General features: G+C 35.7%; 2 protein-coding genes across 3 annotated transcripts in view; one reads left to right on the forward strand and one right to left on the reverse strand.

The window, feature by feature from the left end:
- The first annotated feature begins 348 nt into the window (after nt 1-348).
- On the forward strand, nt 349-2,548 carry LOC137748281 (rust resistance kinase Lr10-like). The gene is made up of 2 exons (XM_068488409.1): nt 349-1,167; nt 1,311-2,548. The coding sequence occupies exons 1-2, from the start codon at nt 411-413 to the stop codon at nt 2,435-2,437; spliced, it is 1,884 nt and encodes a 627-aa protein (XP_068344510.1). The 5' UTR covers nt 349-410; the 3' UTR covers nt 2,438-2,548.
- A 7,144-nt stretch (nt 2,549-9,692) lies between these two features.
- LOC137747456 (rust resistance kinase Lr10-like) overlaps nt 9,693-17,705 on the reverse strand; it is a 98,547-nt gene continuing 90,534 nt past the window's right edge. Inside the window, exons 3-13 of one of the 2 annotated variants that reach the window (XM_068487572.1) lie at nt 17,457-17,544; nt 16,604-16,683; nt 15,525-15,599; nt 15,321-15,377; nt 14,606-14,718; nt 13,945-14,090; nt 12,537-12,597; nt 12,201-12,364; nt 11,829-11,918; nt 10,550-10,684; nt 9,693-10,118 (exon numbers count right to left, since the gene is read on the reverse strand). In XM_068487572.1, coding sequence (XP_068343673.1) covers nt 10,071-10,118; nt 10,550-10,684; nt 11,829-11,918; nt 12,201-12,364; nt 12,537-12,597; nt 13,945-14,090; nt 14,606-14,718; nt 15,321-15,377; nt 15,525-15,599; nt 16,604-16,668 — 954 coding nt within the window. In that variant the 5' untranslated portion in view covers nt 16,669-16,683; nt 17,457-17,544 and the 3' untranslated portion in view covers nt 9,693-10,070. Of the gene's footprint in view, nt 10,119-10,549; nt 10,685-11,828; nt 11,919-12,200; nt 12,365-12,536; nt 12,598-13,944; nt 14,091-14,605; nt 14,719-15,320; nt 15,378-15,524; nt 15,600-16,603; nt 16,684-17,452; nt 17,545-17,705 lie in introns of those variants that run through there. The other variant, XM_068487571.1, reaches the window with a different exon arrangement.

A 17,705-nucleotide genomic window follows, 5' to 3' on the forward strand; every position in this document is an offset into this window, starting at 1 on the left:
AGTCATGCATTGGTATAGTAAGAGTTTCCTTGTCATAGAACTTCCAAATGATTGGGATCAAGAAAGACAATCTTTTTGCAACTGATTATTCTCACCACACAGTAGAAACAATTTTTTTTTAAAGAAGAGCAATACCAAACCACTACTGTCATTCTCCTTAGCGCCGTAAGTTTGCTAAAGGTGAAGAACCTGTTTCCACTAATTTCCATATGGGGGGAGAGAGAGAGAGAGAGAGAGAGAGAGAGAGAGAGAGAGAGAGAGACCAAGTAGTCACATAATACAGGCGGTGTTAAATCACCTTCCGTGAAGTTGCAATGGTGTTTGACATAGTCAGTCAACGGAAAAGACAGAGTTGTGTATTATAATGCTATCTCTCTATCTCTCTTTCGTTAATGGAGGGCGCCGTATAAATGTATAATTACTACGTATATATCTCTGCTCAATTACAAAAAGAAAAATCCATGCGCATTATTTTTATTATTATTAGCTCAGAAATGCAGAAATTGTTCATCTCTTCCTTTTGCATATTATTACTGGTTTTCTTCAAACTAGTTGGAGCAAGCCAATATATGTGCCCGGAATCCAAGTGTGGCGATGATCAAGGCCCGGCTATCCAATCCCCATTGCGCATCAGCCTCACACATCATTGTGGAAATCCTGGGCTTGAATGCAATGGGGGATATGAGCAGCAAATACTAGTAAAATCATTTGTCAAACACATAGATTACAAGCGTCAGGAAATCCAAGTGTATGACCCAAGCAACTGCCTGCTGCTAAAGCCTGTTGAAATCACAAACATGCCACCCTCTCCCTTCTACTTGTCAAATTTTAGAATCCTTAACCTTACCTTATTCAGTTGTCCTACTTCTGTTGCAAGAGATATGATACATTTGTATCAAGTCCCCTGCCTCGGCGACTCTGGCCGCAGAATTTATGCCATTGATTCTACATATGAAATAGAAGATTTATTCCAGAATCTACAATTTTGTTCAAAGATGTATGATGTTTTATCAGTTCCATTTGGCGATTGGGTGGGTAATGGACGTGTTCTTCAATTCAAATGGTCGAAACCAAATTGTACAGAATGTGAAGCAGAGGGAAACAGGTGTACATGGAAGAACAATGGCACCAACGGTGAAATTGCATGTCAACACGTGAGCAAAGCAAGTAAGGAGAACATTATATTCATTGCTAGTTTTAAACAACGTTATATTTATGTCACGGTAATTATTATTTGAAGGATGTTGTCCGATCCATTTTTCTGCGGATATTAATTGTCAGTCTCAATTTAATTTGCAATTCTTCTACAGGCAACACGTGGAAAAAAGTGCTTACAGGTGGAATCCTGGGTTCTTTGCTTCTTGTTCTACCGATGATTGCAGCATATCGGGTATATAGAGCTGATAGAAAGGAAAAAGAGAGTCAATTAAGAATTGAAAGACTCTTGGAGGATTACAAAGCACTCAAACCAAGCAGGTATTCGTACGCAGATATTAAGAGGATTACAAATCAATTCAAGGACAAGTTGGGCCAAGGAGCTTATGGAACTGTCTTCAAAGGAATGCTCTCTTCTGAATTCTTTATTGCTGTTAAAGTCCTCAACACTTCTAAGGGAGATGGGGAAGAGTTCGTAAATGAAGTGCGAACGATGGGTCTTATCCACCACGTCAACGTGGCTCGCTTGGTTGGATTTTGTGCTGATGGATTTATACGAGCTCTTGTTTACGAGTTCTTCCCCAACGGTTCCCTGCAAGATTTCATTTCATCTGCAGATAGTAAGAATTCCTCTCTTGGTTGGGATAAGCTGCAAGATATTGCCCTAGGCATAGCCAAAGGAATTGAATATCTTCACCAAGGATGCGATCTACGAATCCTGCATTTCGATATCAAACCACATAATGTGTTGCTGGACCAAAACTTCACTCCAAAAATTTCTGATTTTGGTTTGGCCAAGTTATGTTCCAAGGATCAAAGCTTGGTGTCCATGACTACAGCTAGGGGGACCATGGGCTACATTGCACCCGAAGTGTTCTCCAGGAATTTTGGAAATGTGTCTTACAAGGTAGATGTCTATAGCTTTGGAATGCTGCTGCTTGAGATGATAGGAGGAAGGAAGAATATTGGTTCAACCACGGAGAACACTACAAGTGAAATCTACTATCCACAGTGGATTTATAATCTTCTAGAGGATGGGGACGACCTGCGAATCCGTATTGGGCAAGAAGAAGATGGTAAAATTCCAAAGAAACTTGCAATTATAGGGCTATGGTGTATCCAGTGGCACCCGTCGAATCGTCCTTCCATGAAAACAGCTGTTCATATGTTAGAAGGAGGAGGAGATAGCTTGACCGTGCCGCCTAATCCCTTCATGCCTACAGGTCCTACAACTAGAAATGCAAGACGCCTAGAGCTAGAAGCAGTTGCTGAATTAGAGTAAAATGTATACGCAAATGTATAGTAACATTCGCATTGAATGTGTGATGATTCAAACCTAAGGGATATTTTGATAACCATTTCGTGTTGGTACCAAACAAAAGAAGTTTGTTTCCACTCATTGTTTAAGCATTAGATGCCAATTATTGTTTATCATTTTTTTAATTTATTTTTGGTTACTGTAGAAGCCTAGAAGGAAATCGAGCACTGGACTTACCAAATTCTAACTCATTTCTACACACCAAGAGCTTGATTTCGGTTCTTATTTATACTATTTAAGCTATAAGCCGTAACAATAATTAGAGCACTACCATTTGTTGTGAGCTTCAACTAGTTAGCATTTTGTATGTTTAACTTCTAATTAGAATATATATTTCATATAGACTTATCTTGCCATAAAGCATGTCATCCCCATCCAAGTTTTTCTCTTCGCGTTGAGTTTGGGATACGAAAACTTGCCAAAGAAAGTGGATTGATTAGTAACCGAAGCTAATTATTTGACTAAATTGTTAGTTATTAGAAGTAAGAAGATCGATAAGTATTAGTAGATATTGAATTCATACAAAAATATATAAGCATTATTGCATTCTACCACAACGATAAATCACATAAAACAAAAAGTATTACTCTGAGGATGGAAGAAACTTCATGGATAACGGGTAATCACAATATTGGGTCGGGTGTAGAGGTGACGCGGAAGGAATTGGCGGGCTGTTGGAAGGAAATGGGATTGGGGACGCAAGAGATTGCGTGGAAGGTAGAGGCGGGCGTGAGGGTGACGTGAGGGCAAGGGACGTGGCAGACCGTGTGGGCTGCTGTGGTTGATCCACTAGGCTGGCAGGATAGCCTTTTTGACCAAATTATAAGGCGCATAGACTTTTTTACCAAGATAGCCAACAAATATGCAACATATTTCACGGGAATCAAATTTGTGAGCGGGATGGACACTCATCTTCTTTGTCATTCATTTTTGGCGTTGAAAAATATAATAAATTGTAACAATGTTCATTTAATTTTAATTAAATTAAAATAATAATTTTTTAATTAAATATTCTCATTAGTTTATCAATTCATCAAAATATGTAGTTATGATCATTTTCGTCAACTCTCTCAAAATTTTGTCAAAATGAGTTATGTTGGAATGCTCATTGCCACAGTTGGGTTAAAGATAGGGACCATTGTTCCAATTGGGTTAAAGTTGAGGGATAATTTCTCCAGTTGGATTAAAGTTGAGGGATCATTAATACAATTTTTCTTATTTGGCCCTTGATTTAGCCTCACATGCATGACATGTGACTCATTTTAACGGAAGTTCTAATGGAGTTGACCAAAATGACTATAGCTGCACGTTTTGCTGAGTTGAGGGGCCAATGATAATGAATTTTTAAGTGAGAGATCATTGCTCCAATTGGATTAAAGTTAAGAAACCAGTGCTACAATTTACTCCCAAAAATAAAAGCCTCCTACTTTAGTTGCTTTGGAGAATCCTTTCAACCATCCAAAACATGGATCTATGGAGCCAAGAAGCAAGAGTTTATCCATATTAATGGATAAAAGAAGCTATGAGCAAAAGGAATGAGAACCTCACTTTAGGTGATTATCCTTGAGGATCTAGAAAAGTATAAAGTCAACTCTTTTTGTTTAGAATTTGAGTTGAGTATTTGACTAACAATTACTAGGCTCTGAATTTCATGAGTTAAGTTTTATTTTTGAGTGTATATAAGCATGCTAGAGCCTTTAATTGTTAATTACATGTATGAGTGTTGCTCTAATGAACTTAGCTTATCAAATTTTTCCTTCAAGACCAACTTCTATGGCACACGTAGTTTCTCGTGCCAATCACACAAACATTATGTAAAAAGAATTTACATATTGCGTTGCATGATTGACAATTAACGACACACAATGTTATAACCGTGTCAATGTTATGAAAGTTTTTATGCAAAGACACTTGATATGCCGCAACAATTAGTAAACAATATTAGAAAGACCTAGAGGAACCCACAATTAATTCCAATTCATTAAGTAGCTCATGTGCAAGCAAAGTATGGGCTTCCATGGGCAGGAGCTGGAATTTACCCATATTTGGTAGTTATGTAGCATTATACGAGGAGCCTGCTCAGCGTTCAATATGTTCACCCGCATGATGTTGAGTGTAATCCTTCTTAAGGTTCAACAATATTGTTTCTATTAACAAATATAAATAAAAAATAAGCAAAATACTAGAGAGATTACATGTTTATATTACATTGTTGTACCATATTGTGATATGGCTGTGTACATACCACGTTAACATTACTCTACTAAAGAGTATGGTACATCAATGTGGTATAAATATGCGGTATCTCCAACATTACTCTACTAAAGAGTAATACTGCACTTACCATATTTGTACCATCAATTTATAAAAGTAAGGCTCATCAACACATGTATGTTCCATCTCTGTTAAAAAAGTGATACAATTATGGTATGAAAAATATGATAAGACTAGCATTTACAAAAAATAAAATCTTAAAAAGTTAAATGAAATGAACAAAACACATGAAATTTGAAAGGTACTGAACAAAATCAATCGCATTCAAATCAGTCCTAAAAGAAACGAATTGTACTGGAGTATACAGAAACCACCACAGAAAAGGATTAGCAGTTCAATGCCACGAAAAACAGGGGGAGATCTTAATCAACACAGATGAGACGTACAATTCATCTGTAAAGTACAATCATTTATCGGAAACCCCAAAGACAGGAAATATACATCTAAACTTGCTAAATCCTTTAGTTCTTGGATTCATCTAAACTTGCACTACTAGAATTTATGGCTTGCCCTGTCAAGTGTTGCTCGACAGAGAAGATTTCGTCGGTTTCACCTTTTTTAACCGACAGAATACAGGTTTAGTAGGGCAAAATTAGTCAACAAACTGGGTTGACTGAATAGATTTACAGGACGGCTAGAGTTTGTAGGTTAATACATCAGTCGTCGGGCAAACATTTGGAGCAAAGATGGAAGTGTTTTAACTGACGAATAAGCTAGTCGTAGTGTAGATCTTCTTTCCCAATGGACGGTTCACCAGATAGTTCTTTGGATAACAATTCATCCTTAAGGGGAACAGCTTGCCTCTCAGATGAATGATTAGAGGCGTTTGTGAGATCATAATTTTTCTAGTGAAGGAATAAAGCTAATTTGAATACAGTAAAGCCCTCATCGATTCTCTCTTTGTAACCATCCACCAAATGCCTTGATAGGATTTTTAGAACCTATACAAACAGGGTTAAATTCACATTAAATACTTGCAAGAGTACAAAGATGTTGTAGTATAGATGTTCATACAAGGTCGTTCTTCACATGAACTATTTTAATAATTTATGTAAAAACAATTCATATTTAATTCTTAAAATTAAAAATTGAGAAAGGAGATTTTGAATTTGGGTAATATTAAAAACCAATTTTAAGTAAAAATTAATAGTTAATTCCCCAAAACTAATGCGATAAAAGAAAAGAGTTGTAAATACCAATTTATAAAAGCACTAGGGTTCCACAATCACCTAACAATCCTATGTATTTTTACCAATTACTTATGATTTACATGTGCCACTTTGAAAGTTAGGTTTTCCTAATATATACTAGCATTTGCCTACACACTTTGTGTGTATGAACACATTTTTTTAGAAAATGAGAAGGAGAGAGGGGGAGAGAGAACGTGGGGGGAGGGAGTGGGAGGTTTTTTTTTTTTTTTTTTTTAAATTTATAATATTGAAGGTATTTTAACATCATCTATAGGTGAGGCTTCAATAAAAAACAATAAAATTTGGACCTGTGAAATTACATTATTGCCCATCATTTTTTTTTTTTTTTTTTTGTGATAGAAAACTAAGTTGTCTTTTCATCATCTTTTGGTTGACAAAGAAGGTTTCATTAATTAGTAGAGATTCTACTTGGAACCTCCAACATAGAAAGTATATATAACATGCAATCTGTTTGGACGTTTGAATCAAATATGAACATGAGAGACTCATTATGTTTTATGAAAACCCTTTGAAAAACCATGCAACCCTTAAGATGTGGTGTTCATTCTAAGTGAAATTACAATTATTAACCACAAGAAGTCAGCGCCAATTTCAAGGAACCTTCCGACCAAAATTGCATCAAATTACTTTTCTAAATATCCTAATGTGATCAAGCATTAAGACAATTAGGCAATTTAAAACGGTGATCAATAATTCAAAGCGTGCATGCAATCAATCATAAGCAATTAAATAAAAATTACATATTTATGCTAAGGCTTAAGGCTTCGCCCTAGCAAACAAATTAGTTACGCATATTCATAATTAAAATCATAGAAAATATTATTATTATGAAGAAAAAGAATGAAAACACTTTAAAATAAAATTCTGAAAATCTTCAAGAACCCTAGCCAATTTCTCTCTGTCTCCAAAGTCGCATAAAAGAGGAGATAAATAGACTAGGGCCGGCGGAAAACCTTAAATATCCCCCAAAAACCATCGCACAATCCGTAGAAAACAAAATCTTTTATTCCCACTAGGAAACTAAATAATAATAAAATATCTTAAAAAATAAAGTCTTAATTAAGTTAGGAGAATCTACCAAGTAACTGTCCAACCACATTTTACCCTCAAATATCCTCCAAATCCAACCCATAATAGCTTGTTTTGAAGATCGGGATGTTCTGAACACATCTCCAGAGGGCCACGAACCCATCAAAGGTCATTTTGGGCTCCAAAAATGCAATTCAAGCCCAAAACGTCACTTTTCCAGTGCACTGCTCCTTTATTCTATTGCCAGAAAATCACCAATTGGTAGAAAAATTCCAAATTTTGACACAATCAAGCCAAGTGACTCACGAACGTCCTCCAACTGGAATTACTCCAAAATTCATCCATTTGATCATGTTTTGTTCCAAAGGAAATAGAAAGTCCTATATTAAAAATACAATTCAAAGTTTCAAAATTCTTCAAAAATAATGATCAAAATATACTAAGAATAGAGATAAATATATAATATAAAATCTACTCATCATACCCCTTCCTCCCTTTCTATTTCCCTCTCTGTAATTTCCCCTGACCGCATCACACAATCCAACCAACTCTCTGTAAGCCTCCGTCACCGATTCCATGGATTTCATGGACTAATCCTCCCTATAAGCCTCCCTCACCGAATCCAACCAATTTCCTTCGATAGCCACACCCACCCCTCCTAAACGGAAACTGACAATAATGCCCATCCAACTTTTATTTTCTGCCTTTAGATCTCAAATTAAAATGGGTAATAAAGTCCTTTTCAGACTAAAACCCACTATTTAACAGCCGAAATGTACACAACCCAAACAAACACACGGCCAAAAAGGCCTAACCCAGACCCCCGGCCCAAAAATATCATTGGAAAAAGAAGTGGCATTTTGGTAAATAAAACGTTACCTTATTCCATTGCCCATTGCCTCTGGAAAAATAAATGCAATTAAAACTCTTCATTTAAAATGGTCTAAACCAAATTGTATGGAATGTGAAGCAGAGGGCAAGAGGTGTAGATTGAAGAACAATGGCACCAAGAGCGAAATTGAATTTGTTGACAGGAGGAAACCAAGTAAGGATAACGCGTCTAAATCTTATTTCGCATCTATTCTGCTCATGATGTTTTTAATGATGATGATCAGCAACTCTGCTACATGCTGTGATTTTTCTGCTTTCATGTAACGATATTGATTAGTTTTGAGAAATGACAGTCTAATTTTCGCAACTGTCCTTTGCAGGCAAAACAAAGACGTTTGCAAGGGTGAGTTGTGCAGGACTGGTGTTTAGCTTTGTTTCATGTCCAAGGGACACTCGAGAATAAATGTTTACTCGTGGATAGTATCCATCCATTTGCAGGAGCAACCCTGCGTTCATTTGTTCTGTTACTGCTGATCATTGCGGCATATCATACCTATATCGCTGATAAAAGGAAAGTAAATAAGAATTCCAAGGGCGACGGGGAAGAGCTTGGAATTTTCGAAATGTGTCTTACAAGGCAGATGTCTTGAATGCTGCTGCTTGAGATGTTAGGAGGAAAGAAGAATATTGGTTCAACCACAGAGGACACGACAAATGAAATCAACTATCCAAAATGGATTTATAATCTGATAGAGGAAGGAGATGACCAGCGAATCCATATTGAGGAAGAAGAGGATGGTAAGATTCCAAGGCAACTTGCAATTTTAGGGCTCGGATGCATCCAGTGGCACTCGGTGGATCGTCCTTCCATGAAAACGGTGGTTCGGAGAAGGATGCCTCCTAAAATTTTTGTTTTTGCAAGTCTACAAACACATCACCTGCAAGAATCCATAAAAGGCTCCTACATTTAGAAGCAATTGCTGAATTAGAGTAACGTGTACATGTATACGCACCAACACAAGTAGTTCTTAGATGAATCCGAGCCCGAACAACTACAGATGACAGTTGTACACTAAATCACTTTAAAGTACGAGTTTAATTAATTATACATTATTGCACTTTCTGAACATCTCCTCCAAGCATCAGCCTATCAGATTAAGAAATATTCATAAGGGAAAAAGTAAGCTTCAACAGGATTTCATATGTATGAACTCGCTTTTTGACGATTACCAAATGGTTATTGGAAATGGTTTGAGTTATAAAACCTGACTCTTACCAAATAGCCGGGATCAAATGTCAAGAAAATTCATTCCCAGAAGTCATTTCTACGCAAGAGTTGTTTCCATGCTTTTTCACCTGGGTTTTCATTTCGAGTTCAATTTTTTAAGTAAAAATTTATACCACCCGCATCTACAATGGTAAAAACTGAGAAGGTAGGCACACATCTTAATCAAAAGCCTCTGAATTCATAAGCCTAAATCAGCATCACACTATTAAATCACGTTATTAAATGAGAATAGAAACGTTGAAAAACATATGAACTGATGCCCAACTTTGATTAATCCAACATTAATAGCTACCTAATTCAACATTAAGAGTTGATAAGACAGTATATAAATCCCAAATCACAAACGCCCCAAATTTGAACAAAACAAAGACGCCAGATATGGAACCCAAAGAACTCATCAGGAAGCCCTGGCTTTCCAGGGTAAGGAATTCTTCAAATCAAAGCAAAAAAAACTAAAGATGGTTACCTGAATTCAATAAAAATTAAAATATAATTACTCTTAAGCATGCTTTTTTTTCAGGAATCAGAAAAACTTGAAAATATCCCAAACAGTTTCTTACACCTCATGTATTCAACAGAGCTTGAAATCATATATGTAAGAGTTGTGTTCCCTCCGGCAGATAAAACTGAGAAAGACAAAGCTTTCCAAAATCCTAATAACTTTACATATTATCAATTTCCCAACAAAATACATACGTTCCAGCACTAACAACATAAAAACTTTTAAAATTGCAATCTAAACTAATGTTTTCTGTCTTCCACTCCCTGTCCGTATTCCCTCTGTCACATAAAAGGCAGAAACACAAAGCTTTCTAAAATTCCAACGACTCCTCTCATTTCTTCCCAAAAAATACAAATCCATATTAATCCAACAATTATCAGCGCATCTCCAAACTGGAAAAAAGCAGAAGGACAGAAAACGTACCCAAAATATAACAGCAGCATCACAGGTGCTTCAAAATAGTCACACCTTACTTTCTAACTCATTCGTATACTTGATTTTCTTTTCCTTCTACCTCAGAGCAAATTGTGTATTAGTTAAAGACCACAAAATCAAAATACTGGAAAGCCACAATTTACAACCCAAGCATATAAGATTAAGAAAAATCAGGCAAAAAATAGCTACACAGACCAAATAAAATCCACAAAACTAAGCCAAATGTAATCTGTAAAGATTTGGCACAACACAGAGACCAATTTCCCCTAGTTGAATTTTGATAAATGCAAAATGATCACAAATAACTCACTCAAAAATAGGAAAGCAAAAACAACCTAAAAACAACAAAATCAAAACCTCAAAATCTGAACAAAATGAAGAACAAAAATCGCAAACCACATAAGCAAAATTATTGAAAATAAAAAATCAACATGCATTAAAGCCAACAATAATCAGCAAAAGCAAGGAAATCAATTAGGAAAAAAGGTTTTTATTTCGAAACTCACCAATTTGATCCTCTCAGCAACGACCACTTGGAATCGGCAACGTGGAAACACCAAATTTTGATAATTTAATCTCCAGGGCAGCGACCCAAGGAGCAGAACCAAGCCGCAGAAATTTGACTTCAGCTGGTTTCTATCCTTTGACACACGCGGACAAAGCCAGAATCAGAGAGGCAACACAAATTGAAAGACAGCAGTGGAATGGAAACAAAATAGAAAGAAAATCAAAACTGCCAATTGAACCCATACAAAACCCATGACATGATGTAATTAAATATTTGACCCCGAAAAAGATTAAAATCTAAGCATAGAAACAAAATACCTAATATTATAAAAACAAAATCCATATACAAAAACCATCCAAAATTCATATGCAGAAACATCTGAGCATCGAAAACCACCAAGAAAAATTTAAAACAACGATACCCAAAAAGTAAAAAAAACTCACCCAGTAACTGTAGACCTCTGACCCAAAACATTGATTCTGATAAATCCAAAAAAAGGAACAAAATTCGTAGCGATTGAGGGATTTTGAACGCAAGAAATTTGTAACAACCAAACTTTTTTCCAGCAACCAAAAACACGCTCACTGATTTCGCACAGATAATTTGGGAGAGACATGAAAAGATGAGAGAGCAGTTTGAGATAGGTAGAAAATTGATGAGAACGGCGAGAGAAATAAACCAAAAGGAAAAGGAAGCAAAATAAACCCCAAAAAGTACCCAACACGATCACCACAGTCAATTCTCACCTTATCCCTGCAACAGGCGAGATAAAAAAGGCGTAGGACTTTTCGGGCAGCTGAAGACACCAAATGACATTTAACTATACAAAGCAATTCAGCAGCACCTAAACCCCAAACAAATCAAGGGCATTTCCACCCTCTTACTATTGCTGAACAGTGCTAAAACTCAACTGAGTTTTAGTATATATAACTAACTAGTAATGCCCGCATGTTGCTGCGGGATTACAAATTGCATGAATAATTATGTATCATTCTCTTCAAACAGTTTCTCTAATTATGAGTTTTATTAAACAGGAAATAAGACTATTTTCTTGCCACAGAATTAGCATTTTCTATGCATCAAAGCAAGTGGTAATTATCAAAATGAATATGTTAACATATAGCATAAAATCTAATAACCTGAATAATAGTATTTTAATTGACATCAACAATCAGAAACACAATTGTAAATATAAAATTGGGTGATTTAATGGTTACAAACCATGTAAATCACCTAGACATAGAGAAATAAAAAGTAGATGAAAATTAAGGATTGACTTGAGCTTGGAGTTCACAAAATGCTTTTAAGAGTAGTAAATTTTCTGTTGGATTGAGTTCCTTGTAATGAGATACTCTTCTCTGCACAAACTGCATGAATAAAAATTCCAACTTTCAACCACCCCTAATTTAAAATAATTAAGCTAAGCAAATACATAGTAAGCACTGCACAATCACAGTAATAACAATTTTCTAATAGCATTACATTTATCAATTACTGTGCACAGGAATTGAAAAATTGGATAACTAAACTGTAATTTAAGATCTTTGAAATTGCAATTTTATAAGTCACTAAACCCAAATTACAAATTATGCAGTCAATCTCACAACCCTCCTTAATGTAGTTTCTTTGAGATTTGTAAGTGGAAGTACCTCATTGAAAGCCTTTAGGAAGCACTGCAACACCTTTTGGAACCTTTGCCTCATTCTGGTCCGGAGTGCAAAACGCGCAAGCAGTTTAAGCATTTCCCAGCACCACAGAGCATCATATTTCCTATTATTAATCCACAATGCCTCCTCCAGCTTTGAAATAACAGCTGGGCAAACAAACACAAATCTACATTTATAAATTCAAACTCCCAAATAACTAAATGGAACAAGTCCCAAATTTATATTTTCAACTACCAGATAAAACATAGACATTTCCTACGTCTAAAATAATTAATCCAAAAAAAAAGGAGATATTTCAGAAAAATTCAAAGTTAGCACCTTGAGTTAGCTTCTTTGATTCCAGTACATTCCAAAACCGAGACAGATTGCTCTCCACTTCCTATCATACGCATGCAGTTTCTGTTTTTTGATCAGGTAAAGCATAGTCTATTTTTTGAATCACAATTAACATTTATTAACAGAATTTTTAAATCATATATCCAATCTCACAGAGAGATCACAATCAAACAGTTGGTATTTGGTGGTGAAACTTAAAAACCAACACTGCTCTTTAATGTCCTAGAAAGAACAAAATTGCAAGCAAAAGTAGAATATTGAAACAGTATCGTGTGCATATAATGTAATCTTTTTCTTATACCAAAAAATAGTTGGCAAAGGACACATTCAACCTGCAGATATAAGTTCTATTCAAGTTTATACCAAATTCATATAAACAAAAATTTTAGCAAGTTGGGCTAAAATACTGCAATTGCTCAAAGTCGAAAAAGCGGGGAAAAAAGGTAGTCAGCTTAGCATAATATACAAATTTTCAAGCTTTGAATTGCCTTGTTCGCAAATCAGTATTCTGTTATATATACAACCATTGAACTTATTATTTTAATCCGAAGCGGAAAAGTCAGGAAGACATTCACAAAACCAAATCAAATGCACCAAATATCACATCAAAGTATAAATTATATAAATTGACAGATTGAAAGAAACTCAGTAGAGATTAGAAAGAGAAAGAGAGACCGGAGGAAGTGGGAAAGTGAAGAGAGACGTAGTTGTAGAGGTTAACGAAGGAAGCCATTGCCAAGAAATCAAGTTTGAATAATTAACATTTATTGTTACAGATAATTAACTCTAAGGTTTCTCAATATCTGTGATTAAATGGTTAAATGAGTAATCTAGCTTGTTGATTTTTCTTCAGCCACCAGTGCAAAATTCATACGAATTCTCTCATATGCTTTGTAAATCTACCAAGATTGGTAATAACATGCTACTCAGTGAAACATTCATTATTCACCCATTAGTATTTAGCATCTACACTGAGTCACTAACATAAATTGCTCAGTTAGGACTCTGTTATACGCATCATCCATGATCAATGTAATCATATATTTCATAGCTACACTTCCCCATTGACATACACTGACATAGCATCTACTTTTTTGCTGACTTTATTTGCTCATTTAAGAAATAACCAACATACACAATCTGACAATCATAGCAGCTACACCAATCATCCATAAATGGGCAGAAATACAAATAATATGATATTGGGGTTTGGAACAAATAAACCAATCATCCAATTCGAATGTTGTATGGAACAAATACACCAACCGTTCAATTGAAATTTGGTTTGGTACGAATACATTTTTCCATAATTGGATATTCAATTAACTGGGATTAAAAAAAAGATTACCAAACAAAAGCCAATTTTCTAAAGAAAATTAGTGTTTTATACCTGCCAATTCCAAAGGCCTGAATGAGCCCAAAATTGAGGGATGGTGACATCTCCAATTTCGAGTTGGGGATCTGCATTTCCTGCAATTCCATAGTGTATGACACCCTTCACCTTGAATAGGGTTTGTAGTAATTGAGTTGAGATGCCTGCATTGAGCTTTTCACAGGTTTCTACATCAAATTTTTTTCCAGCAGGTTTCTACAGAAAATACTTCCATAATATTGAATGATACGGGAAATAAACGGTTCAGATTTACACTAAAAAATTTAATAATTGTGAAAGTCAAATCTAACGGATAATACACTTGTAGTATTGAAGCTGGACACTGTACATCATTTATTAAATACATTATCTATGATATGCACTGACCAAAGAAATTAATCAAAGTAAAACAGATGGTCATCTGCATACTCATTATCTATGATATGATACTGATTTCCGCATACTCATTATTCTCCGTATACACTCGTGTTTATTTTGGTCATTTGAATTGAATAAAAAAGAAATGAAATCAAAGGACAAAAATTCAACAAAGGTGCAGAATAAGAAAATAGTGTGAGAAATCAGTTTCTTTTAGGAAATATATGTACATAGCACTCAAAGAACACCCATGTAATTATATAAACTTAATGAATATATATATATATAATTTCATGCTTACCAGCAAAATCCAAATAAGGTAGCTTCTGATCAGCCACAAAGCTTGTAGACTGAAGTTCTAACCAGAGAAACCCACTAACCTGTTGGAAGAGTGACAGCCATGCAAACCTTCCCCTTTTTGACAGGAAGATAATAAATGAATAGCTAGAGACATTGACAATAGTTTTCTTCATTACTTAAACAGTAGAATGTGTACAGGGCATAAGTGAGGTTTGCTTATATAAATATCCTCATTATAAATATCGCTAAAGCATGCATATATATTGTGAGGTTTGCCAATATTTCCAACTATTTCCAAGTGTGTGCTGGTGTGTGTTTTTCCTTTCAAATATGAAGTTTTTTTAATTTGAGGATAGATGTTAATATTTCTATGATTCAAGTGCCATTTTATTTCTTCACTTGGAAAAAGAACTAAGCCTTTTAAAATGGCCGTGGTGGAAAGCAGTTGGACACCATTATATAATTTCTTGACTCACTACACATTTTGTACCTAAAATTTCCACTTGATTATGTTTTAGCCTCTACCTATTCTCTTCCTTAATTTGGCTTTGCCTAACCAAAGTGTTTTCCCATTTAAGGACGTGCGCCCTATGTTATTTCCTTCTCCACTGCATTCTCATCTTGCTAAAATTTATAACATCAAACCATCCGAATCTCAACCCATAATCAGTTTTACCCGCCCACAATAAATCAGAATCCTCAAGCCAACAACTTACATTTGATTCGGGAAGTAAAGTGACTTGTGCAAATACTTCATCAGTGTCTGGTTCAGCCTATAATTCAGCAGAAAGAAACATAGTATTCCCTCGCAAAGCCCAATAACTTGAGTACAAAAGAAGCAGCTAAACAATTAAATCCAGAATTCTTAGAATTCTTTATAAGAGCAGCCACCACACTACCTTCAATGATACATTGATAACCCGACAAAGAATCTTCGATGCAAGATTATACACTGGCATCTGCTGATCAGCCAGCAGATTAGTCGATGCCTCCACCTATTTTTGAAACCAGAAAATCCAATTGACAATTAGTGATAAAACCCAGAAACACAAAACATAATATGCATCAGCTATAAAAACCCAAATAAATAAATAAAACACTCAAATTTCTATGTAAAAGCAAACATATTTTGACCCCAAAACAAAGTTGTCATAGATGGAGGAAGAGAGAAGCGACAGAAAGGGAGAGATACTAACTCAACCCCACCATCTCTCTGCAGCCAACACACTCATTCCCTCAACCCTACCCTCAAATCTTGTACCCAATCAACTCTCTTTCTGTCCCCCTAATCGTGCACCCGCCGTCACCTTCTCTCTGCAACCAACCACCTCTCCTATCTCCCCCAAATCACACCCCCATTCTCTGCAACCAACCCCCTCTCCTCTCTCCCCCAAATCACACCCCCATTCTCTGCAACCAACCCCCTCTCCTCTCTCCCCCATATCACACACCCCCCCACCATGTGAAGGCACTGACACCAGACCACCTCCCTAGAAACCAGCCCTAAAAACACCATACCCATACCTCCCTTACCAGTTCCCTTTCTCATAGCAAAAAGAGTTTAAATTGACTTTATATATAAATTATACCTTTTTATATTTAAATAATAATGTACATTGTATAATTACAGTTATAGTCCATGAATACAATTAGAGGCCTTTGAATTTCTTTGCAAGAGAAGATTTATATGGAAAAGCAACTGCAAATATACAGAAGGGAATTTGAGGTTTGTAGTTCACCTACACAACAATTTCTTACTATATAGATACAACTGAGTAGTGAGAGAGCTTTAGATAATACTATTCAAGTCCACAGGTAATTATAAACTATAATCAGATAATACTATTCAAGTCCACAGGTAATTATAAACTACATGGCTAATATACAATAACATGTCCAATCTTTAAGCACATTTTCAAAACAGATTTAGAACACTATAAAATCTACTTAGCAGCAGAACATAAACATAAAAATCCAACACAGAGACAAAGCAGCATACCAATTCCCTATCTTGTATGCTCTTTTCAGCCGGATCTTCTTAACTCGTTTCAAAACTTCTCCCATGTGTTCTGTTGCATCCTGCAAATTTGTTAACTCAACTTAATAAGTACACTCTAATTATTTCTTAGCCAAAACTAAGCCGAAAATTGTCAATCCCATAAAAAAGTTGCATCTTTTTCACTGTATTTTTCCAGACTTTAATCACAGAGAATCGGTCCTAATCTGTACATCTGATGCACCGATACCTGCACCTGTATTTTCTCCATTTACAGTTTATATCACTTTAGAACCATATAATTTTTTCAGTTTCATTGTGTTCTTAATATTTATGCAATTTTGATTTTTGTTGTAATTGGGGACCTAGGAGAAGATTAAAGTACAGCGGTCTATCACAAATGCCTTGGAAAAAACCTTCATACACTTGAACTGTAACAGTTATGCCTATAGTAATTTTAAGGCAAGCACTGAAGCTACTAAGGCATCAAATTTGGAAGTCTAAACATATGCCTGACTTCAAGCACAGAATCACAGCAGGTTAATCTATAAATTAGCAACTTAACAATACACATATGGGAACAGGTTTGAGAACTTTCTCGATGAGGGCATAGAGGAGACTAAGAAAACGAAGATTATAACGATCATCAAGGGAATGGGCGAGCCGGTTACTGCGCCTTTCTGTCATGTTATTTTACTCATGACGAAGACGAATAAGCTGCAGGGTTTATTAGATTAGCACATAATATTGCAGTATCAGACTCCACCTAAGGTCAGTGGCTCAAAGACGCATCAGAAAACAGCGTAAGAAGCTTTGAGAAGTACAGATTATAATTTCTTGAAAGGTGAAACAATACCTTGATGGCTAATGCTCTGTCGAAGCTTTGAATGGCACTATCAGCCTCCCCAAAGTTTTAACTGTGCTCTACCAAGGGTAACCCAAGCCTGAACATATGATGGCAAGTGAAGTTAGGACAAAAGAAAATCATTACACAACCAAAGGAAATATGAGTGGAAATTGCCTAGTTATGAATCATAACAGCATCAGCCACAATTATCACTGAATGCATAGCAAGTGAAAGTACCCATGAGTTTCAGGGACCATT

The sequence above is a fragment of the Pyrus communis genome, chromosome 10 (assembly GCF_963583255.1).
Source record: "Pyrus communis chromosome 10, drPyrComm1.1, whole genome shotgun sequence".
In the NCBI taxonomy this organism is placed as follows: Eukaryota; Viridiplantae; Streptophyta; class Magnoliopsida; order Rosales; family Rosaceae; genus Pyrus; species Pyrus communis.